The sequence below is a fragment of the Mucor mucedo genome, assembly GCF_025094135.1.
Source record: "Mucor mucedo strain NRRL 3635 chromosome Unknown EV154scaffold_51, whole genome shotgun sequence".
Taxonomy (NCBI): domain Eukaryota; kingdom Fungi; phylum Mucoromycota; class Mucoromycetes; order Mucorales; family Mucoraceae; genus Mucor; species Mucor mucedo.
The window spans coordinates 13,851-37,209 of record NW_026252335.1 but is presented as its reverse complement, the minus strand read 5'-3'; the positions used below and the strand labels follow the sequence as shown (position 1 = coordinate 37,209).

The 23,359-nt window shown below is 35.2% G+C and overlaps 6 protein-coding genes across 6 annotated transcripts; 4 read left to right on the top strand and 2 right to left on the bottom strand.

Annotated features, from left to right (window-relative positions):
* Positions 1 to 4,844: 4,844 nt before the first annotated feature.
* On the top strand, positions 4,845 to 7,186 carry EV154DRAFT_564009 (uncharacterized protein; the record flags this gene model as incomplete). Its single annotated transcript, XM_051605813.1, has 3 exons — positions 4,845 to 5,051; positions 6,834 to 6,945; positions 7,026 to 7,186. The coding sequence occupies 3 exons, from the start codon at positions 4,845 to 4,847 to the stop codon at positions 7,184 to 7,186; spliced, it is 480 nt and encodes a 159-aa protein (XP_051457157.1).
* A 770-nt stretch (positions 7,187 to 7,956) lies between these two features.
* On the bottom strand, positions 7,957 to 8,399 carry EV154DRAFT_481866 (uncharacterized protein; the record flags this gene model as incomplete). The annotated part of the gene is made up of 2 exons (XM_051598427.1): positions 7,957 to 8,263; positions 8,356 to 8,399. 2 exons carry the CDS (start codon positions 8,397 to 8,399, stop codon positions 7,957 to 7,959), a joined length of 351 nt encoding a protein of 116 aa, XP_051457156.1.
* Positions 8,400 to 9,077: 678 nt separating this feature from the next.
* On the top strand, positions 9,078 to 9,395 carry EV154DRAFT_390890 (uncharacterized protein; the record flags this gene model as incomplete). Its single annotated transcript, XM_051595109.1, has 1 exon — positions 9,078 to 9,395. A coding segment is annotated over one exon (318 nt), but the record flags the coding sequence as incomplete, so codon positions are not given.
* A 3,387-nt stretch (positions 9,396 to 12,782) lies between these two features.
* On the top strand, positions 12,783 to 13,310 carry EV154DRAFT_481864 (uncharacterized protein; the record flags this gene model as incomplete). Its single annotated transcript, XM_051598426.1, has 1 exon — positions 12,783 to 13,310. One exon carries the CDS (start codon positions 12,783 to 12,785, stop codon positions 13,308 to 13,310), a length of 528 nt encoding a protein of 175 aa, XP_051457154.1.
* A 299-nt stretch (positions 13,311 to 13,609) lies between these two features.
* Positions 13,610 to 15,508, top strand: EV154DRAFT_481863 (uncharacterized protein; the record flags this gene model as incomplete). The annotated part of the gene is made up of 4 exons (XM_051598425.1): positions 13,610 to 13,630; positions 13,940 to 14,040; positions 14,577 to 14,700; positions 15,074 to 15,508. 4 exons carry the CDS (start codon positions 13,610 to 13,612, stop codon positions 15,506 to 15,508), a joined length of 681 nt encoding a protein of 226 aa, XP_051457153.1.
* Positions 15,509 to 20,354: 4,846 nt separating this feature from the next.
* On the bottom strand, positions 20,355 to 21,688 carry EV154DRAFT_481862 (uncharacterized protein; the record flags this gene model as incomplete). The annotated part of the gene is made up of 4 exons (XM_051598424.1): positions 20,355 to 20,589; positions 20,791 to 20,946; positions 21,001 to 21,262; positions 21,325 to 21,688. The coding sequence occupies 4 exons, from the start codon at positions 21,686 to 21,688 to the stop codon at positions 20,355 to 20,357; spliced, it is 1,017 nt and encodes a 338-aa protein (XP_051457152.1).
* Between the last annotated feature and the right edge of the window lie 1,671 nt (positions 21,689 to 23,359).

Sequence of the window (23,359 nt, the reverse complement as noted above, 5' to 3'; positions counted from 1 at the left end):
TGTCTTTCTTTTCGTTAGATATGATCTATTACATGCAAGAGTACTTAAAAAACTACAAACACAATGCCTTCCAAAGACCGACTTTTCTTCCTGTTTATTTGGAAACATTCATTTCAGTAAACAATACGGAAGAATTTGCGGTACCTGACATATCCGCAGTCATTCACATTGTCATTTCAGTCATTCTGTAAGCGATTCATGGAAGCAATGAGTTTGAAATTACCGAGATGAACTATATATAGTATACTTGCTCCACTATAGCAAGTGCGACTACAATACAATTACAAAGACAACTCACACATTGAATCGCAAATTGAGCCCTGTACATTTTTGGTTTCAACATGACATGGCGACATTATCCCCATAACATGGCAGCTTTTCTCGTTAATTGACCCAGTGCTCATCCCACCGTCCGGTTAAAAACAAAACTTGGTCTCATATTAACTCGGTATTAAAATTTAATGCCTTAAAGTCTTATTTAAATCCTTCAAGAATCAGACGGCCATAGCCTTCAGAGGAAATATAAGTATGACGTAACATTTTTTTTTTGTATCGGCCAATAGGAACTAATTAATTTTATTGTGAGTGATAGGCATTTCATTTTCCCATGCATTCGTGTGCCGGCCGGTGCTTTTTTGTTCTCTTTTTCTTGAACAATATTCAAAATGAGCATTTACCACATTACTCCTATTCCTTGCAATGCTGAACTAGCGGATGAGTTTTTCCCCTTAGTCGAATACGGTAAAGGGTTCAGTACTTCAATTGGTCGAACACTTTCTCGTATGGAACTTTCATTGGAGGAGGTGCAGGACATGTTGGATTATTCTTCCGCTCCCGCTTGTCCTGTCGGAGGCCTCACTGAAACCAGTTCATTGCAAGATGAATCAATTTTTAGTTTTTCAACCCTTCTTTGCCGCCTGTGCCAGAGTTAAAACTTTTGGAAACTAACGGGCAGTGAGGAAACAAAAGAAGCCACATCTCCAAAACTGGGAGAGCTTGTACCAACATCAATGTAGGCTCCAGGAAACAAAAGAAAAACAATTTCGTGTTCTGATCCACAGGTCACCAAAAAATGAAAAACAACCACTGGATTCGTGTGCCTCATTTGTCAGCAAGTGTTTTCAAGAAAATACGTTTGGGATACCCATCCAGGAACCAATGATACAAATAAAGCCAAAAACAACCGTTCCGCAGATTGTAATATGTCTTTCGTTTGCGGCTAGCACTTAAAAAGACGTTACCAAACTGGCCATCAACCGATAAAAAAACAAAGCTGCAATCAATGCAAGTCAAAGTACCCTCGCGTGGATAACCTAAGAGAGCATATCGCAAAGATGTATACAATTAACCAGTTTTTTTATTTTTTCTCCCCTCTCCCTTTCGGTTACACTTTCCTAAATAAGTAACTTGTTAAATACAAATAATTTGTAACATATTCTAGTGTCTGCCTTTTTTTGTTTTATTTTATTTTCACTTCAAAGTATAACAATTATTCAATATACGATATTCACAAATTTTACAGCTCCTATATTAGCGTAAACTGGGACAGATAGGCTTTTCCCGTCATACCTAATTTTTAGAGTTTCCGAATACTACTCTTTGTACGCGCTCAACAAAATGTTTAGCATTTTAAATATTTTTTCCTTCATCGCAAACTGCGAGGTCTTTTTTGCGATTTTGCGTATATTTTTAATCCTAGGCTCTACCATTACACTAAAAAACGATTATATACGTCCACGTAATTTTTGGTGGTTTTTGTCGGCGCTTACAGGAATTTTTAGGAAAGAGTTTCTAAATATTTCATCTGCGATAAGACACATCCTCCATAATGACATCCAGTAAAAAAAGGGTATAAACCAAATAGCATTTCCAAGACAGCACTTAAATGACCATTTGACTTCGGACGGACACATGTGATAGCAAGGCGTCTTACAGCATCTCCAATTTGGTTGCTGGATCATTCAAACTAAATATCCATTATGAAACCTTTTGGGATCGTTATGAGGTTTCACCATTTTTTTAGTAATGATTTTCTTTTGTGTCGTATATCCGTTTGCAAACATAGAACGAGCGATCAGCCAATACATGGTGGCAGCTGGATACTAATTAATTACTGTTGGCAATAAACGATTCTACCTGGACCTCGGATGTAATCATTATATGCCTATCTGATAAGACCTGTTTAATAGCACTAGGATTTACATGTACTTTTTTGTCCTATCCCAAGCATAATATATACAAGTTCATCGATCATTACACATTGCGTCTGAGATTCGACTGCTAGCTTGGTATTTGACAAAATAATATGCTTGAAAGATAGTAAGTTTAAAATAGAGCTTAATCGGTGATAAAGATAGACTTTAAGAAATTTGGTTCTGCAAAACAATAGATTCTTTTTACATTGCACAACGTTCCTAAATCTCTCTGATTGAAGTATCTTTCCTGATTTTGGTATAGGTCTATACTTTGTTTCCTCCCTTTGGTTAGATAAAAACTACTGGGTTGAATTGTTTACAAGTACTGTTGTTTTATATAAGTAGATCGGGAGCACAAGTTTTATAAAAAATATGTAGTGTTACGATTCACTTGTTTTTTGAACTGATGCAACCGTTACTATAAAAGATGCATACTCGTTTATCAAGTATAATTGGCAGTAGAATAAATACGATTTTGATGATCATTTGAACATTGTCTTTCTAACGAATAAAATAACATCCCAGATATAGAATATGTTATCGAGACCTGTACATTTAGTTCTAAAAAAAATAGGTATTCATTAATCCATACACTTTTTTTATATACATTTTATCATTTGGATACATTTTACAACTGCTACGTAAATAAACCATTTATATTAATAGTTGTACCATTCTCTCCATGGGGATCTAATACATTAACGGAAATATTTATATTAGGTCCCTCTTTCGTATCATCCTTAATTTTATCCGACAATATTGTCTTCTCGATCAGTAACATCGTACGTTAATGGTGTAGCACTCGTATCCAACTGTCATGATCATGTTACATCTTATGCCACAAATATGGTTTATGAGTAACCAGCTTTCAGACTCAATATTTATCATTGATCTGTCAGCTATTTAAATCCTTTGTCATGATCCACATAAGCTATGACAAATTTTTTCATTGCTTATTATTTTATTTTGTTTCTTGTTTTTCTTTCTCTATAAATATAGCTGATAAATTTCACTTCTCCTAGTGTTCTTCATCAGATATATGTATTTCATGATCATCTTCTTTCTTTTCTACCTTTTATTCTTAAATAAAAAACCTGCTCCAAGAAGCTATTCGTTCTCTGTCCTGTCCTGCCTGTCTCGTTCCTCCCTCTTTCCTGACACCTACAGTCATTTTTATACAATTTAATTACGACAGATATGTAATCGTTAATACAGAAGTATGTACTCATGGTAGGCGTACGTTTATAGCAATATACAAGCGTATGCTGATAGGCAACATCCAAGGTCGATATGCTTTCGTTTTTTATTAATTTAAAGTTATAATTTTATTATTCTTAAGTGAGTCGTAACAAAATACCACAGCTGTTTACACCCAAAAAGGGTTGATCAGGTTTTCGACTTTTATCTTGAATGCACTTATTTTCATTTTGGGAAATAAAAAAGAACTGGATTTTCCATTTAAAAAATTCTACCTGAGAGGCCCTAATGAGTACTTACTAAAAATTACAGTCCGGAAACCAATAAAAAAGACAAAAAAAAAATTCTTATAAACAACTACTGTATTGACTACAGAATCTCATTTGAACAGAAATTCCAAATGACCAGATATAACCAAAAACCATCCCAAAATTCAAAGAGTATTGCTGTAGTTACTACGCCGAACAATACCCCGTCTGACAATCTTCCAAAGCAGATTGCAAAACCATGACAACAGTTTATTTCTTTTTCATTCGTTTGGATTCCTTTTTCTGCGTTTCCCCTTTCCCAGTGTTTAGAAATCTTCTCCGTGTAGATAAAGATTTGAAAAACCAGTTTTGATTGTTTTTTTTTGGGAATTGCATACATATACCTACTATCTTTTACTTGTGTCTATTACATACAATACTATGTGTAATACTATATCTGCGAATTGTTGATTCGATTAGGTCATTGAGTCATATTTTGGATTATTTTATTTGCAGCAATTAGTAAAGTATTCGAATAGTCCTGCCACCTATTAGGGTAGTCTTTCTAGACCGTTCTCTGATCTTTCTTTTTAATTTTATGTTCCAACTAGCAATGAAATTATTTTTGGATTGGTAATTTTTGGGACTCGTTTTATATTGATAGCAAAGTATCCCCAAGAAAAACAATTTTGTCGAAAATTATGTTATCCCTTGAAGCTATGATATATTTCGCCGTATTAATGCTTGCGTCCTATCAGATGACTGCATCAAAACGCTACACCGAAGGATTTATATTCAGGTTTAAGTCACACTTTATAGCAAGATTACAAATTTGATCACTCCCGGAATTCACCAACCGTTAACATGTAGATCGTAATAAAACATATAAAAAATTGCATACTTGCGCTGGTTTTCTACCATCACTCTAAATGTAATAATAAAAATGCCATTTGAAAGCTATCAAAAAAAGGCATATTAGTAGGAGGTTTTTATTTATGATTTCTGGATTAGGCCACGTCAATTTTTTGTTCCAGTATATCTCTTTTCTCATATGACGTGATTTTTGTGTGCAAAGCTTTAAATTACCGCACCTCTTATCTTCCAATCGGAATTTAGGAAAATATACTAATTTTTCTCAATAAGCAATAAGACCCGGAAACTTTTTTTCTCTTTTTTTCTCTCCTTTTTCCTTAAAGTTTTTGCAATGAACGACAACGAAATGTATTTTTCGGATGAACAAAGCAACATCATCAAAGACTTTTTCTGTACCGGTGAGTTTGATAGTGGACTGGATCAGTCAACTGGTCTTGTGCTACCACTGTTGGATATACCAACAGTGGCTGACACAGACCATTTGGCTGAGACCGCCATTCCTGCTCAGCCGGCTACTCACACCCTTGCTCCCACTGAGGTAAGGGCAACAGCACCTACAACTACAACCCCGTCAGCATCAGCCTTCGTAATAGCGACAGCCTCAACAGTCACCACCACAAATAAAAGGAAGGGGTCTTCTTCTGTTTCCTCGGAGGAACAACCCAGAAAAAAACAAAAAAATAAGTTTGCTTGTTCTTTCTGCAACTATGTTTGTAACAGAAAATACAACTTGCAAACTCATGCTGTATTACACAATCAAAATCGTGTAAAACAATACCAATGTACGGATTGTATTCGTGCTTTCGACCGTAAAGCGGACCTTAAGCGGCATAACACAAATGTCCATAAAAAATAATAAAGGATTTTTTTTTATTTATACCAATCTTATGTTTCTTCACACTTCTGTCTCTATTGATTTTCCTTCTTTATTTTGTCGTAAACCCAAAAATTAAGGTGGCAATAGCAAAAATATCATCTTCTGTATGTTTTCCTGGTATTACTTTTCGACGAAACGTTATGAGTATTGCCTCTGTTTTAAAAAAACCTGTTCGAGAGGTTTATCAACCATAGATCGTATAGTATATGAACAAAAAAATTGCATAATATGGATCTTGGACAATGTATTGTATTGCTTGCTGTCCCTTGCCAATATCTAAAATATGACGTTCGAGGGTGAACGAAGTCATAGTAAAAAAAACTTTGATTGTTAGCATTTCATAAAATCTTGCAATGAATAAAGATACTAACAATGATATAATGTCATCATTTCGTTAGACCGTCAATGTTGAGCAATTCGCTAACTTCAAGTTTTACGGCTTTTCTTAATGATGCTGATTATTCAATGATTGGTAGGAAAACAAATACAAATGTCCACAATTCTGTTCATTGCAATGTAGTAACTTACTAATGATGTCATGGAATGTTTTTTTTAAAAGGGTAGCTTAAACGCATAATGTTCTCACGAAACATATAAGCGGAAATAAAAGACAGAATTTACACCAAATATACTATTTGTTTTAACTGTTTCCTGTCTATTATATCACAATTGACCAAAGGCGACATTCCTGCAAAAGTTTTAATGTCAACATACTAATTCAAAGGTCAGCGAGGGAAAAAGTTATTAAAACAATCAGAGTTAGATAATATGAACATGACAAAAGTAAACGACTGTCCTTTTTTGTTTAAAAAGGTTTGGCACAACTGTCTCAAAGGAAAGGAATTGGTAATACAAGTACAACTAACGGACTTGACACTCAAAGGACCTAAAAAACGGAGTTTGGGCATTTGGCAAACGCTGTTCAAAAAATAAAAAAACTGTCAGGTATTCTGGAAAGTGTCGGGCCGTATCATCGTAATCTTTAATAATACACGAACTTACGCTGCATGTTTGAGAAATATCCATAGTTAATACAAAAACTTTATCAAGGAAAACAAACATTGAAGGCTTTGATTATCTCAATCTCACTTCATATTTTAATGCGGTTCGGAGTAATGTGAGCTTAGATAATATTCCAAAGTCTGGCCTATAACGTTAATTACAGGAGACGATATTACAACAGTATGAACCTATATCATTTTGAACGTAGGATCGGAATCATCGAAGAGTGACATAAGAGGGCCGGAAATTATTCCATTGCATTTGCCTTGCATCCTACATCACTGAATGCCTATAAATTAGAAAAATCAAAGCTTACTAATTACGAATAAGATACGTTTAACTTTGTGTCAGACTTAAACCCAGGGTACGTACAATCTTGTTTGGGTGTCTTGATATTCGGGGAGCATCTAGTCACTATTACAACACGGTTGGCAGGATTAGAATCCCAAATACAGTATCTACAAAGCTATCTTGGGTGCGAACAGCCCGAATAAATATGATGGCAGCCAAAATGACTGTAACACGGCATCTATTGTGGATGATCCATCAAGATGTAAGAGGCTAAAACAAATGACGTTGATGGAAGCTTTATATTTCTTGTCTCATATGTCCTTCGTGCTCTGCCTAATGCAGACAGCTCTGTTAATGCTACCTTTAAATCCATATCGTCAGCAGATACAGATACATCCACATCAATGCCAGTAACTCTAGAGGAGGCAGCTCTATCAATGAAGGACGCATTAATAGCAAAGGCAACAACATCGACCGAACGAAAGATTTTGGTTCCTTTTTAGAAAATCAAATAATAGCTGAAACCAACTATGGATTCTCCTGAGCAGTTTATCAGCCCGTGCGCCCATAAAATTGGCATATGATACGACATGTCGCAACCCCTGATCCAGACCTTGTAAAACCTTTTAAATACTCGATCTACAGTTACAACTATAATCGAAAATAAGACACGAAGAGGCCTAGAGACTATAAACTCTTTGTCTCTTCCTTTCTACTAGGTGCCTTCTCCTTGCCGCCTGCTCTTCGACTTTATTTTTCCTTTCCCGGAGGTTTTCTTCGCCTTCTTATAACGTTCTTCCATGCATAGTTTGATTGTAAGAAGTATGTATTTTTCGGAATGTAACATTACAAAGAAGGCTTGTGCTGCTTGTGTTGTTATAGCCTTTCCTAATAATTTTTAAAGTGGGTCTATTGGTAAGGCCTTATATTCGAAAATTGAATGACCTTCTCAAACATTGTTTTTTCGTATTTTTTTATCTCTGAGTTAAAGTATTTTATCTGGCAAATACAACAGGATACGGCGCAATATATAAATTTAACGGATATATGCATCGAAGGAATGAATTTTTCATCAACCTCATTCATTCAACAATCAGTCATTTCTGGATGGTTAGCTGCCATTTCCCTTCATTAACATTTTTTAATTATGTTATTGCCGATATACTAACTGCGCTACAAATCATTTTCTTCGAATAATAATTCGGAGTCAATGATTTCGTTCGAATGATTTCCTAGTGATGTCCTGCACTGTCTACGGCCAATCTATGACGTTTCAAAAAATAACCGTTTTGTCTCTTTCGGGACCACAAACGATGCCATATGTGAAGAATACAGTTTGCTTCATAGCTTCAGTGCCTTCATCTATAATAGAGTAAGAATCTGAGTCTTTTACCAAACTACAAGTGATGTAGACTTCGGGAAAGGGAGATTCGTAGGGGACGAATGACCAATTGGTTAATTTCCCTAAACTTTGCAAATTACGAATGGGAATAATTGACAAAATAGGTCTCTTTCCATAACCTTTTCTGCACAACTGGATCTTAACACTTGGGGTAGTAGAATGTGACCTCTGAAAAGGCCTAAATACAGCCACAAAAAAATTCAATAGTTTTAAAGATATAGGCTAAGAAACGAGATTTCATAGAATGAAGATTCCATAACATACAATTACTTTTCTAGAAAGGCGCGGCATCTTAACTTACTGAAAATTAACATGCTTCTGACCAATTATTCAGGTCATTTGTTTCGTTCGATATGTCTCGACTTTCTTTTCGTTTTATAATTAGCGGAAAATAAAACGGCTAGACTTTTATTTTGAAAGATCTTGAGTAATGCTGTGACATGTTGAGTACTTGCCAGAAAAAAACTTAAAAGTCAGTGTCTCTTATCTTCCAATCGGAATTTGATGATTTTGCTTCAGTGCTAATAGGTAGTAAGAGTTAAAATTTTAGAGCAGTAATATTTTCTTCCCTTTTTTCTTTCTTTTTCTCAGGATCAGTTGGAACGAGCATAATGGAGAACATTGAGGTTTTTCCCATTGATGAGGCGTTGTCGGACGCGCTTTTTCCAGGAGTCGAGTATGGCAAAGGGTTGAATAATTCGATAGGTTTTGCGCTTTCTCGTTTCGAACCACCAACTGAGGAAGTTCAAGACCTGTTGGATTATTCAACCCATCCTGCTTGGTCTCCTGGGGACCCCTCAGACGGCAGCGCACTTGAATACGATTCGATTTTTAAATTTTTTAACTTGTCTTCCGTACCGTCTCAAGTAGAATTTGTATTGGCAGAAGACGAAGAAATACGCGTGTCATCGGAAAGAAACACGGATGTACTGGACGATTTATCTGTTGAGGTTAGAGCAACATCAACAACAATCACCAATAAAATAGCCACGTCCAGCACAAAGGCCACAAAACGAAAATCCGACTCTTCTTCTCGACCAGAAGAACCAAAAAAACAAAAAACAGTTAATGGCTACCAATGCCCTATTTGTCAATGGGGTTTTCAAAAAAAATATAATTTAGATACTCACATCAAAACACATGACAAAAACAGGGTAAAAGGCTTCAGTTGTACTGATTGCAGTATGTCGTTTGCGAGAAAATCCCATTTAGCAAGACATACAACAACAGTACACGAGAAAACAAAATGTCACGTCTGCCTTCATTGTGGAAATCGATATACCCGGGCCAACAATCTGCGAAAGCATGTCGAGAAGAAGCACGCGAACAATTAATGCTTTTTTTTTCCGCTTTCTTTCGCCATTGTTTCGGTTTTTCATCCCTTTTCTTTTATATCTTTCCCCTTTTCCCGACCAATATTACAATTATTTCTTTGCTTAAATATAACTTACAAAATACATAAATATATCCTGTTAACTCACCTAGTTTGTAACTCCTCATAAAATATCCACGTCCCGACAGGTACACAGTTTTAAGTAATTGGGGATCAGTTGCAATTCTGCCAATTCCAAGAAAGATCGCCTAGGCTGCACAAGCTTATTACACACAAAGTTTAGAAAAAGATAGAAGAGATATCGCCAAAGCCATTTATAAATAAATTTTAGTAGTTAACATCTGTTTGTCTTCGCTAATCCTATAACAGTGTCTGCCGGCCAAATATTTACAATTTTGCAACTAAGCTTGGAATTCCTGCGCTCCTCTCCATACAAAAATGATTTGGCATTAGCCAAGAACATTGTCACAAGGAATCATAAAGTAATACTTGGTAACTAGCATCTGAACCAAAAACAAATGATTCATCAATTACTTTTATATTCCAAAAAACAAATTATAATAACAAGTTTATGAATTTGAGTAACGTAAGATTTCTCCTCATCCGTGACTAATCAATAGAATAAAGTTTTGGTATTAAAAAAAATAGATCAAGCCGTATCTTCTCACTAATGTAAAACGATGGAAAACCGGATGCTTTTAGAGATCCTCTATCTGAAATAGCAAAGTACTTGCTCAGTTAAAGTGTACCAGTTGATTGTAGTGCAAGTTGGAAGTGATACAGTGAGTGGACAAAACTGTTCGAGTGTTTAAAAAGTTTCAGTCCCATCTTTGTCAACAATGTGTAAACTCCTCGAAATAATTTCAAATTTTGACAGATATCAGTGCACGCGTTGCTACACCAGCAATAACGTTTTTGAATTTTTTGTGTCACAAGAACAGCGGATATTCTGGGTTTAAAACTGCTTATCACTCGAACAGTTATGTCCAATGCTGAAATTTTTTAGAAAACCGTAAAAATCTTTCGAAAAAACAGTCATATAAGCCCCAAAAAAAAATTTCAGACAGGTTTTGGTGCCTAGTACACATGTTATTTTTTTCTCTTTATTTTCGTAATACAAGACTTTACTCATTAAGATGACAAAAAGCATTTCTTTGACATTAAAAAAGGAGATCTTTAAATTACTAAACGACGGGCTTTCTTTTTGAGAAATAGCAAAAAAGTGTCTGTTAGTTTGTCAACCATGGCAAAAATAAAAAAACAAGATAATCTTGACATTCAAAAAAAATTGGTGGAGCATCTCGCAAGATTTCAACATCAACAGGCCGCTCATTGATTAGAGGCTTCAAAACAAATGTGAACAAGACTGTCAAGGATGCTGTCGAGGCTCTAAAAAAGGAAGAAATTTTGTCTGCGGAAGGACTGTTCGCGGCATGTGGAATTCAGCCAAGATGAAAGCTGAACATAAGCCTAAAGTACTGCTATTAACACCAAGCCGTAAAAAGGCGAGACTTTCTTGGGCCAAGGTCCACCAAAACTGGACTGTTGATGATTGGAAGAATGTTGTTTTTAGTGACGAAACGAAAATAAACCGTATTGGCTCTGACGGGGCTCAGTGGTTTTGGAATGGCACAGACGAAGAGATCCGAGATTGTCATCTTCAACATTTGTATAAGCATGGCGGTGGAAACATAATGTTGTGGGGTTGTTTTCTCTGGGAAGGTCCTGGATACATTGTTCGTATCGATAGTACTATGGATAGCAAGTGATACTGTGATATTTTGAGCGAAGATCTAACGGCCAGTGTTAGTTACTACAATCGAAATATCAAGGATGTCGTATTTCAGCAGGATAATGACCCAAAACATACCTCCAAAATGGCAACAAACTGGTTTCAAAACAATGATGTACGCGTGTTAGATTGGCCCTCATATTCCCCAGATCTAAATCCGATCGAGAATCTCTGGGCGATAATAAAAAAACGACTTTGCGCCTACGAAACGGCCCCAAAAAGCTTAATCGAGCTATTCGACCGGATCACCCAGGAATGGGACAAAATTACCCCAAAGTTGTGTCAAGACCTTATAATATCTATGCTAAAAAGGATTGAAGCGGTTATCAAGGCTAAAGGAGGAAAAACAAAATATTAGTCGTAAAATTTTCCATTGGACAAAACTGTTCGAGTGTCCATAACATTTTATGTAATTTTCGTTACACCAAAAATGGGACTGAGTTTAAATAAAACCAATTTTTATTTGTAATAGTCAATTTACTATTGTACGTAATTTTGGTGGATTTTTTGTATCCATTTATGATATCGAAATAAAAGGAAATGAAGCTTTTTAAAAACACTCGAACAGTTTTGTCCACTCACTGTATAACCGATTTTTATTTCTTGGATTGACAACGACCAAAATCATCACTCTTTGACTTTTTGACAACAACGCTAGGGAAATTCTTCTGTTGTTATTATAACCAAGAATACTCGTAAAGTACAAAAATTGCCCCGACCTAACAACGTTGGTGCATTCCATTTCTGAAGGCTATGCATACTTTTATCATAAACATATTTTTATTTTTGCATCATAAAGCTAGATGCAGTATTGAGTGATCCCCAATGTTAAAAAGTTAATCTTTTAACTTGTAGTTTTTTAGAAGTTACACATTTTTTATCTGTAGGGATAGGGAAATGTTAGACAACACACGACAACCTGCTTCGGTTGAAATATCTTTATAAGTTAAAATTTTGTAACACTCATAATTAAGACAGATCAGGGTTATTATTTTAGCGTTATTTTAAAAGTAGATAATAATCAGGAATTACTACGACCTTTTTGTGATATATAGATTAAGTGTAAATTCCGGTTTTAGATATCCTGCAACCTAATTATAACGGCGTTTTATACCATTGCAACTGCAAGGAAAGAATTGTTCTTGCTTGGATTGAATCTGATATAACACGATTTTCAAACGTACAGCGACAAAATCATAAGCTTAAAACAGTTTAAGTTCCATTAACCTGTAGACTCAATGCGAATAAGTTAAACTTAACTTGCTTATGATAGCCTACTCAGTTCATTTCAAGTCAATAGCAAAATAGTGATAACAATAATTTGTCTTAAATAAAACTAATGAATGTCGGTTGAATCCACTCCAGACATGCCAATGGGATCTGCATCGGACAGATTCCTCTGTTCATCCCTCACTATTTCCAAAAAAAAAATAGGCTACTGATTTTATTCCGACAGCGGTTTCTTATCGGCCAATCGGAATCGACTGGTCTTTAATTATCGTTCTACATTAGAAACAAAACATGAAAATTTTCCCTCCTCTTTTTCTCCCTTTTTTCACTAAAGTTTTTACAATGTACAATAACGGTGAAATCTTGTTTTCTGAAAATCAATGCGACATCAGTAAGGAGTTGATCTGTAGCGGCGAGTATGGACATGGCTTGGATCAGTCAACTGTTCATGAGTTGCAACTATTGGATATTTCAATAGTGAAGACTCTTGAGCAGTTGGCTGGAACAGCCATGCCTGCTCTACCCGCTGCAGACAACTCCTGTACGCCAATATTGCCTACAGCTACAGCATCATCCTCTGTAACATCAACAGATACAACAACAGCCACGGTAGCAGTAATTACCACCAAAACCAACAAAAGGAAAGCATCTTCTTCTGTTTCCTTGGAAACCGAACAAAAGAAAAAACAAAAAAAAGAATTTGCTTGTCCGTTTTGCAACTTTTTGAGTAATCGCAAATACAATTTGCAAACTCACATTGTATTACATGATCCCAATCGTGTAAAAAAATATCCTTGTGCCGAATGTGATCGCGGTTTCGACCGCAAATCAGATCTCAAGCGACATAACACAAATGTCCACAAAAAATAAAAACTTTTTCTATCTTCGGCTTGTTTACTATATATTCATGTTTGTGTCTTCATCACTTCTTATAAATTTTTCCGGTTAAAATAAAAATGAACAATAAAATAAGAAAAAAAGCATCTGCTACGATTTGGTTTATTTTTTATCTACGTCTGGGAGAAATCCGTATATAGAACATGTTTGCAGTAGAAGGTAGCACTGAGGGTTTAAAGGCCACCTGAATAACCTATGGTTTATGTTGTAAAACTTCGCAGTATAGGGATGTATCAAAACTTAAATCGTCGTCCGTGATACATACCACTTACATGAATAGCAAATGTAAAAAGGTATAAACAAAAAGAATTGAGATTAGCTGTTAAGTATTACATAGTATCTGTGATAAAAGGAAAGTCGTGAACAGCAAATTCTCTAATCAATTTACCAAATAATTTCAGTTTCCTATAAGACTAACTTGCAATTTCATTATCCCTATGTATGGTACAAAAAAATATAGGTAGTATTTAAAAAGTCACAATGTAAATAAAAACGTTTTTTGCCACGCCCTAATTAACTATTGAAATCGTGGCAATTGTCCTTTCTTAAATGGTGAAAAAAATGAAGATCATATCTACAAAGCATAATAACTAAATTAATAGATACAAACAATTGAACTACATGAGTTCCGCCCATTCTCTTTTTATTTAACAATCACAATAGCCGATTTCGACATTATTGCAAGAACTCAAATGAAAGCAGAGTAATTACGAGATGAACTTAGGGCCTAAAATACGAAGAGCAACTCGAGTTTGTTGTAAGGCGCACATCCTTTAATTGTGTAATATTCCCAACAACAACATCAGAAAGCACTATGTAGACTAGCCGTTTTTGGCAGATTCAGACATCCCTTCATGATCTGCTAATGAAATGTTCAGCGAGGCCTAATGTGAGCCAGCAACATGCATATGTAGTTTATGTTAATACAACATTGCAAAACATAGTCGTAACCCTTCTAATTGAGCCAGAGAAAATAAGAGAAACCAAAAATGTTGTTAAGACAATGTTTTATAATATCATACTTCCTTTTTGCAAAGGTGACAAGGTGCGAACATACATTTTCGAAAAATACTGAGAATCTTATAAAAAACATTTTGTCAAGTAGGAAAACAGTCATTTTTTCAATTTGAGGGGAGTCCTATTGTGCGATTAAAAGAGCATTATGATGATACGAGTTTCAACGTGAATAAGAAGAAATATATGTGGAACTTATTTTATGATTTGATGATCATAGTAAAGATATTTGACTTCAGAGTCCTCTGTCGGGTTAAGGACCATCGATCCGAAAAAGATATTTGATTTATTTGCAATGAGTTATGCCGGTGTAAAAAAACGGTTCCCGTCTGTGGATAGTAAAAGTGAGGTAGATGTGGATTTAAAGAAATACAGAGAAGAAACATTTCCGAATGCCTTGTTTACAAATATTTAGACTGCATAAAAATTCGAGGATCATGCAAAACAGGGATATTCATAGAGGCGCTTGACATTATACATAGAGCCAGTAAAGTCCTGAGAACAGCCCAAAATTACACATGCCCATTTACTAATGTTACATTAGCACTTTCAGAGTTTTAAAACGTCTCGTTCTGCTACTGGTCCGTTGTTAAAGAACATACCGTGACGGACAATTGAAACTCTCCGAACCTTTTTTTTTAATAAACTTGAACCATAACCTTATCCTTTTTGATTGCACTTTTATCCCCATTTTACTAAATGAAAGCTATTACAAATTACAGAATCATGAACAACATTATTATTCCAATCATAATGAACTTGGCCCCGTTGAATATGGACGTTTAGTCGGTGCATGGGAGTCGGGAGGATGGTTTGCGGAGATTGGCAGTCAGTTTCTTATCCCTAAAGAGACCGTTAGGGATGCTATAAATCTGCATACTAAAGCCAACTCCCCGTTGCCATCCATGAGAAACGGGGCTCAGAAGAACATTTCCATCGAACAGGAAACTCATTTAAGAATTGCCATCCGTCGCAATCCAGTTAACAACTATACTGATAATTGGAAGGCCGCGGTCACGACAGGTTTGGAGGTATCTTTGGCGACATACCGCAAATGCATCAAGGAAATGGGGTCTACCAATGTAAAATCGCTGAAGTACCCCTTCTTACGGATGTCCAAAAGAAAAAGAGACTTTTGTGGCGTGAGGATAAGGTGATTTGGTCTTCTAAACTGTGGGAGTTTGCAATTTATCTGATGAGCCGATGTTCAGACTTGGAAGAGGTACAACTGATGTCACAGTCATTAGAAAGCCGGGAGAAGGTCTGCAAGAGAGGTATAGAGTTGGAACATTGAAATTTGGCAATGGAGCAGAATTCGCTCTTTCATTCCAAGCAATGAGATATTATCTTTCATGTCGTTCAAACCAAGTTCTTTTTTCTGTTTTTAATAAACAAACGAAAGAAAGTATAATCCTGACTTTCACCTCATTCCAATTATACCAATATTAACAATCTTTGGTTTCCCCAATTGTTTTTCTGAGATTGTTTTCTTCAAAAAAAAAAAAAAAAGGAAAAAACTGATTGCAACAAACAGTAGAAATATATGAGAATACGGAGGAAGATCATAAATTGATACATGGCGACTGTTATTGCCCAGTTTCTAAATGGTCATCGTATAATGATTGGTACATCTTTAAATTAACAAAATTTAATGCAATTTGTATTATTAATTCCAGTTTATTGTGCAATCGCTAAACATGCGCTTAGTTCGTAATCTCAAAATACATGGACGAGCTTAACATCATTTAATCGTTACTGTGGTGACCTAGCAAGGCTATAGCCATATTAGAGCTAACAAAGGTTTATCCATGCTGATACCATTTGTGATATAAGCTTAACAATAAATGTCATAGTAAGAACTATAAGGATATTACATCACAAGTCTAATTTAGTACGTCTGAGAAATACTTAAAATTTAGTTTAAAGCAAAGAGAGTTAAGAAGACTTAACATTTATTAGAACAAGACTAAATTAGTGACTATGTTATAATCGTATACATTTTTGGTTAATCAATGATAACTTCAAGATAGCACTAGAGATATGAACACAGCAGACAGTCTTTTATATAAATACTCGTACATTTCATTTATTAATAAAGGACAATCTTATAAACAGTCTCAAACTACTCCTATAGTCTTTTTATAATTTTACTTTACCTTAAAACACAACAGTTACGATACGTATTTGAGTAGACCAGATTTTTGATGGATACTTATCCAAATGTTAAATATATCAGGGAAAAGCCGATTTTGAAACGTTTTTTATAGAAACGTAAAGGTTGTGATAGCCTTATGTCAATAACCTCTCAATAAGGCATTGTCTTTGGGGTAACAAATACATTGAGTCTTCTATTTAGTAACTAAAATAAAATCCCTCTTATTCAATGCAGCATTTGTGATATTTCGCTACAATAATTCGCCGAAATTTTTTGTCTTGCAATAGACAATAAAGGCAAATATATTTTCTCTACTTTTATTCTTTTCTTCTTTTTTTACCTCTATTGGTTTTTTTGCCTTTCCTTTTTCACCTTTTTTTCTTCTTCCTCTTTTTGTGCTGGTTTTCGGCATAATTTCTTCGGTGTACTGTTTCAAATTTGTACTTTATGGACTTTGCCATAAAAAAAACAAGGAAGCTGATTTACAGCTGCAGATTTAAATGATGTCTCTGGTACTCGAAGTACATAATTAACATTTATGAGTTCTTCAACGGTAGTCGCTCCTTATTAGTTGGCCATTGCAGCCTTGAATTTTATCACGACCGTAAAAAATTTCGGTACCGCTGCAATCTTATTTGTAATCCCAGTATAACCAGTCTCATTTGCATACAGAGAATCATTAACACCCACGGAAACTGCGACAGACTTTGTTCCAACGAAAACAACCGAAAAAAGAGAAAGGGACCTTTGTTCTTCTGGTGGTTTTTTACAGCAAAAAAAAAGAAAGAAAAAAGCAATACCCTGCCAGTTGTGAAAACTTTTTTTTTGTACAAAACCACTTCGCTGTCGCATGCCTTGATTAAAAACAATTCTGAAGGTGCAAAAAAGTTCAAATGCGATATCCGCCATATTGAAACTGATAGCACACGGGATAATAATAATGTACAAAAATAAATTAAGATTTGCGTTTCTTCTTTTTCTCTACCAGTTCTTATCCTGCTGTACCATTTTGATACAGTTCCTTTTTCTCACTATACAATTTTATGACAGTTTATCTTACATGTCATTATTGTGGCACGTAAATGAATTAGTTAAGACAATTCTTTGTCAGTACTCTGTCATCTACGTATCCGCCATCAATCATCAAATCTGTCACAAATAAGTCATGACATAGTAAACATTTTCAGTACTTATTTTTGAGTTAAAAAACTATACATTTCTTTTACTCTAAATAAAACCGAACTGTCCCTCTTCTTTCATCGTCATCAGATATATTATCTAGTAACTATCTATCCTCTTTTATTCTTTCTCTATCTATCTTCCTTATAATGATTATAATAATTATCAGTTACGTCTTTGTCCTTGTAAACAATTACTCGTCTGTCTGTCCTGTCAGTTACTGACAATCTCTGTCAATACTTGGTCGGACGCTGAATTTTTCTACCGCTCGTTTACCTCGCCGTTACTTTTTGTCACCACTATTTTCCCATTCGGTTCCCTTTCCTGACTGTCACTTTTGGAAGCTGTTTGTTTTTCAAGCTGCTCCTCTTATGTCTTTTCTTTTGTCGATTACCCTGTCTTTGATACTTAGCTCAACCCGACTACTCTTAACCTTATTCGGTATCATTGAAAAATTAATTGAAGGAAACTAACAACAAAACGTTGTCCAGACCTAATTATTATACGAATTGGCATCAAAATGCGGATTTGAATCCTATTGTAAGACTTACCATAGAAGCATTTTGAATATTGTTATTTCTTTCGCCATCACTGCAGATTCTGAAGATTTATAGTAGCTTTATAGGATACCATGAATGGACAAAAAAAATGTTAGTTTTGTTTGGCTCCGAAATTGTTTGTTCAATTTTTTTTCAATGTCAAATATTTTGGAAGTTCAAAAATATGCTGTTTCCAGAAAGTGTTTTTCAATTTTGGAAGACATTACAGGCAAATTCATATGTACCGTCGTAATTGGTCAATTATAGGTATTCTGAAAACTTCGAGAAATTAGTCAATAAAACTTAACTTCATAGGTATTTAGGCACTTTCGTAATTTATACTGATTGCAAATGTAGTCATAGCAAATCTTTTAAGCTGAGTCCCGATTAGAGCGTGAAAAAAATATAGTGAACCAGATTCTACTTTGACGGCTAACGAGTAAAATATATATATGCCCGCCTGAATCAAGTACTGAGGATGTCCCAAAGTCCAACAGAACCTTTCTCCAAAACCACCTTTAAAGTTACTGTCTGTAATAGCCCAGTAGGAATGGATTAATTTGGTTTTGAGCGCGATAGATAAATAAAAAGAAAACTACCAGCGAGGTTATTCTTTTCTTTCTTTCTTTTTTATTACGAATATTAAGCATGAACAGCATGAAGGACATCGAAAGTTTTTTATGTAATTTTGCGTATGGCAAAGTGCTAAATGACTCAATAGGTCTTGCGATTTCCCATTTGAATCCACTATCCGATTAGGCTCAGGACCTGTTGCAGTGTTCAACTTTGCATGCTTGGTATCCTAGAAACAACTTTGACGGCTGCTCGTTACAGGAAGGTTTATGTTTCGAGCATTTTGATTAAAGTTCCTCCCCGCACCGGTAGCCAGTTCTCTGGTAAAAGAAACCAAAACATGACGATCACCGACCCAAATGACTGCCGCGTTTCATTCAGTAATGTCATCGGCTGTAAAATCATCCATATCATCAACCACTAAACGGGCTACTTCTTCTCCAACAGCCATCTAAAGAAAAAATATATCTTCTTATGGAACGGAAAAAAGCAAAAAACAAAAAAATAAAGCTGGCTACAATCGCCGAACTTGTGAATGGGTGTTGGCAAAAAAATATAACTTCGACACACAATTGCAAAGACATTTCGAACGTCGATTAATACCTTTCGCCTGCAATGATTGCCATATGTTTTTTAATCACAGGTCACAACTGACAAGACTTAGGAAAACAGTTCATTGGCAATCAAAAAAATCATTTCGGCAACTACTGCGCTGCTTGTTTTGTACGAGTTAAAAAACGTAGAAAGAAAGTTAAAAAGAAGGATGAGGATAACGAATTGACTTTATTTGTTACCTTATTGCCCCTTTTTTTTTCTTTGTCAATTCCTTACTCTTTTCCTCTACACCATTAACCCCCTCCGTTGTTCGTTTTTTTAAAATTGTATAAACACCCCCATTGCATAAGTAAAATTCTATAAAAACACCATACTGATTACGTTTATCTTTTTTATTTTGTTAGAAGTTCTTATACATTATTTTTGCCAACAATTGGTCTGTTTTTTGAAAAACTTGGTCACCTTTAATTTCAATTGGTCACTTCTTTGAGCCTTCATTGGACACTTTTTGAGTTTCACTTTGTAACTTTTCCGAAGATCACTCGGTCACTTTTCTGGACTCCAATTGGTCATTTTTTTAAGACTCAATTGGCCACTTAATAAATTTATCTTGTAAACCGTTTATCGTAACTCTTAGTGTTGCTTCTTTTTTGATTTGAGTATGGATTCTTAAATAGCCTGTTAGAGCGAACATAAAGGAGGAAGTATATTTGACGATAAAGGCGATAACGCAAGAGCATATCACGATACGTCCTCGTACCATTTCAAAAAATTAACTGATCTTAAAACGCTTGTCAGAACAAACCTTCTTCGGAAATACAATCCATCGAAGAGTTTGATGTCGACATAAAAGTAGAAGCCAAAAAAAAAGGGAAAGTGAATAACACGGATACACAGAAAAGTAGGGTCTTAGTACATACTTCATTTATTATCTAGTTCGTCAAACCTGGTATAGTAAAAAAGGTAAACGAGGTATAATACGTTGAAATAATAACACTTCGTTCATGAAATAGGTCGGTCTTTGATCTCATTTGAAATATGTAATGCACGATCGGTATACTTAACAAGACCCTCAACGACTTTTCTTTTTTTAATCGTTTGCATTATCGTTTCTTGCTCTTGTAGGAATGTAAACAGATACGCCATAAGCTCAAACACTTCCATCCATGATACGCAATTATTGAAGGTATTTGGAACATCCGCATGCCGTACTTTGGTTTGCTTATAGCCGCCAATCCTGATAAAGTCCATTTCCGTGGTGGATACAGTAATTGTGGTGCAGATAAAATCATAAAACCGTAAAAAGTCTCGAAAACGAAGCAGCAGCGTGACGACGTACGAATGCTTTCAAAATTTCAATAAATTAACGCAAAGATTTGATTGTATCCTCCTGATGTTGTCCGATATTCTCCTGGGCGATATTTTGCTCGATCCTTACATAATGCGACGACTATATCCATTCATGTCGTAGCTTAGACCATCGTGATACTTAACAGTAGCAGTTCGTATCCATGAATAAGGATCAATTGTAAATTCAACGTGTTCTTTGATAGGAATTTCACACCATTGGAAACCAAGTAATTGCCTATGGTCGCTGAAAAATTGAAGGATTCGGATAACTATAACAATTTAATACGTATGTTCATACCTTGACTGGTAATACTCATGACTATGCCATTCGCTACAAACATCGGCTAAAACAAACAGAATCACTTTCATCAAGATTATAGGGTAGGTCGCAATATTACCTGGCTGTGCAAATGAACAAAGGAAACGAGGCAAGTTTGACAATTCCACATCCAAGGCCTGATTTAGCATATTGTAAAATGTTGGATATTGTTTCAAAGACACGATATTGGCTTGTCCACATTTTGCTGTCTTGCAAGTGGTTTTTGCTCTGACAATAAAAGCTCACTGTACGAATTAATGATGGTCGCAACAGGTCACAATGTCAAAAAATATCTGCTTGAACCTTTCGGCACCCTTGGTTGATGTAACGCTCTAGACCCATTGCGAAAGAAAACGAAGCATTTTCTAGTTTTAATAGAAATGCTAGCTACGTCGCTTTGGGTTTTGTGAATAGCCATATGCTTCTTTAACGATTCAAAACCAGAGTGGAATGTCCAGAGAGACAGGCAAACACGATACGGGACAGCAATTGGTGCGCTTTCAGTTATAATGATTATTCCATTTAATGACTTTGTTTTGTTGCCGTCTGTATCTTTAGGCGGCATTGACTTGTTTTGGATGGTTGAAATATGGCGACGTAAATCAAACAAACTTTCTAATTCTTTCAAACATACGTGACATGCATGTTTCATATAGATAATTCTCATGGTTAACAACAACTGTTTGGAATTGTCTTGAAAATCTGAAAATTAAAAAACAATTGTCGACGTTATTTGTATTTTGTTTTTACTTTAAGTAAAAAATAATGCTCAAATACCATTTAAGAAATTTGCACATAAATCAAGGTCAACCTTTTCACAGATAAACCTTCTATATTATATCCCCGCAAAAGAATTTAAAACACACCCACCCAGAGTAAACTGTGGTGGCCCAGAGACATAGCTCCTTTTCACAGTAGTCAGACTTCACACTATAAAATAATATTGTCATAATTTATGCATGAATGATGATAAATTATTGTAGTGAACTAAGTCTCTATATGTCACATCATATATTATCAACCCATGTTATAATATTGTTTCTCCTGCTATAGCAAGCTATTTAAAAAGAGTAATTTGTCTATCTTTTAATAAAGTAATCAATTCACAGTCTGGTCCTTTTACAAAGTTACAAATTTGATTTTTTAATTAATTTTTTTATTCGAAATAATCACAGATTCTTCACAAACAATTTTTTTTTTTGGCACGGTCAAAAGTGATGCCGATAAATAAATAGAGATTATTGAACTATCAATGTTTTTGCTCCCCCAAACCCTCCATCTCCCATTCTTGTAGGGGAATGTTTTGATCCAGCTTTGTGTACAAACAAATCTACAAAAAAACCTTTTGGTGTGTACCACCTATAATTATGGCTGACACGTAGATGACAAGGTGCTGACAAATAAATGGCTGAATGACTGCATGAACGCTTTTTTAGGGTCCAGCCATAAATCGGTAGTTAATTATGGATATATTCTCGTAGTATGCGTCGACCATGGTTGGGTATACACGACCTGTCTCCAAAATAGCGCTATTTAATCCTCCCTTAATGCATTTCTAGATTATTTGGTCGCTTATATTAGTTACCCTGCGCGTCCTTAAGAACGGTTTATTTAAAAAATTCGGGTTGTTCGTAGCGATTATGGTTATATAAACAGCATTGCCATGTACAGAACACTACGTGGTTTAAGGTTCCAAATAAACAATTCCTTGTCAAATACATGCTTTTTCAATACTTCATTAACATCTGATGTACGTTCTTTCCTCTTTTGGTTGTCTTTCTTTTCAGTATGTACGTTTCATCACATTCAGGAGTAATTACAAAATTGAAAACGCAAAGCCTCTAAAAGGTAGACATTCATCTAGGCTTAATGCTAAGTTTTCGGTTTATTGAACAATACGCTGAAACGTATAGTATTTGAAATTTCAACAGTTATGTACATTGTCCTTTCACCCATTCTATTACTGAATCTTTGTAGCATTGCGTTTGAAATTGCAGAGATTAACAATATTTAATAGACAGACGTATATATTTCAAGCACGACTACAATACAATCAACAGAAGACAACTCCCATGACGAATTCTAAATCGAGCTTTTACATTTTTCTCTTAAAATGACATGGCAACATTTCCACAATAAGATAACAGATTGTTCCCTTAATTATGCAAATGCTCATTCCACTGTCCGGCTATGAAAAAAACTTGGTCATTAAGTCGGTGTAAAAATGTAATCCGGTAAGTCTTAGTTAGATTTCCCAAAAATCAAAAGCACATATGCTCTGTAGGAGACAAAAATATGACGTAATAAAATATTTTCTTATCGGCCAATAGGAAAATAT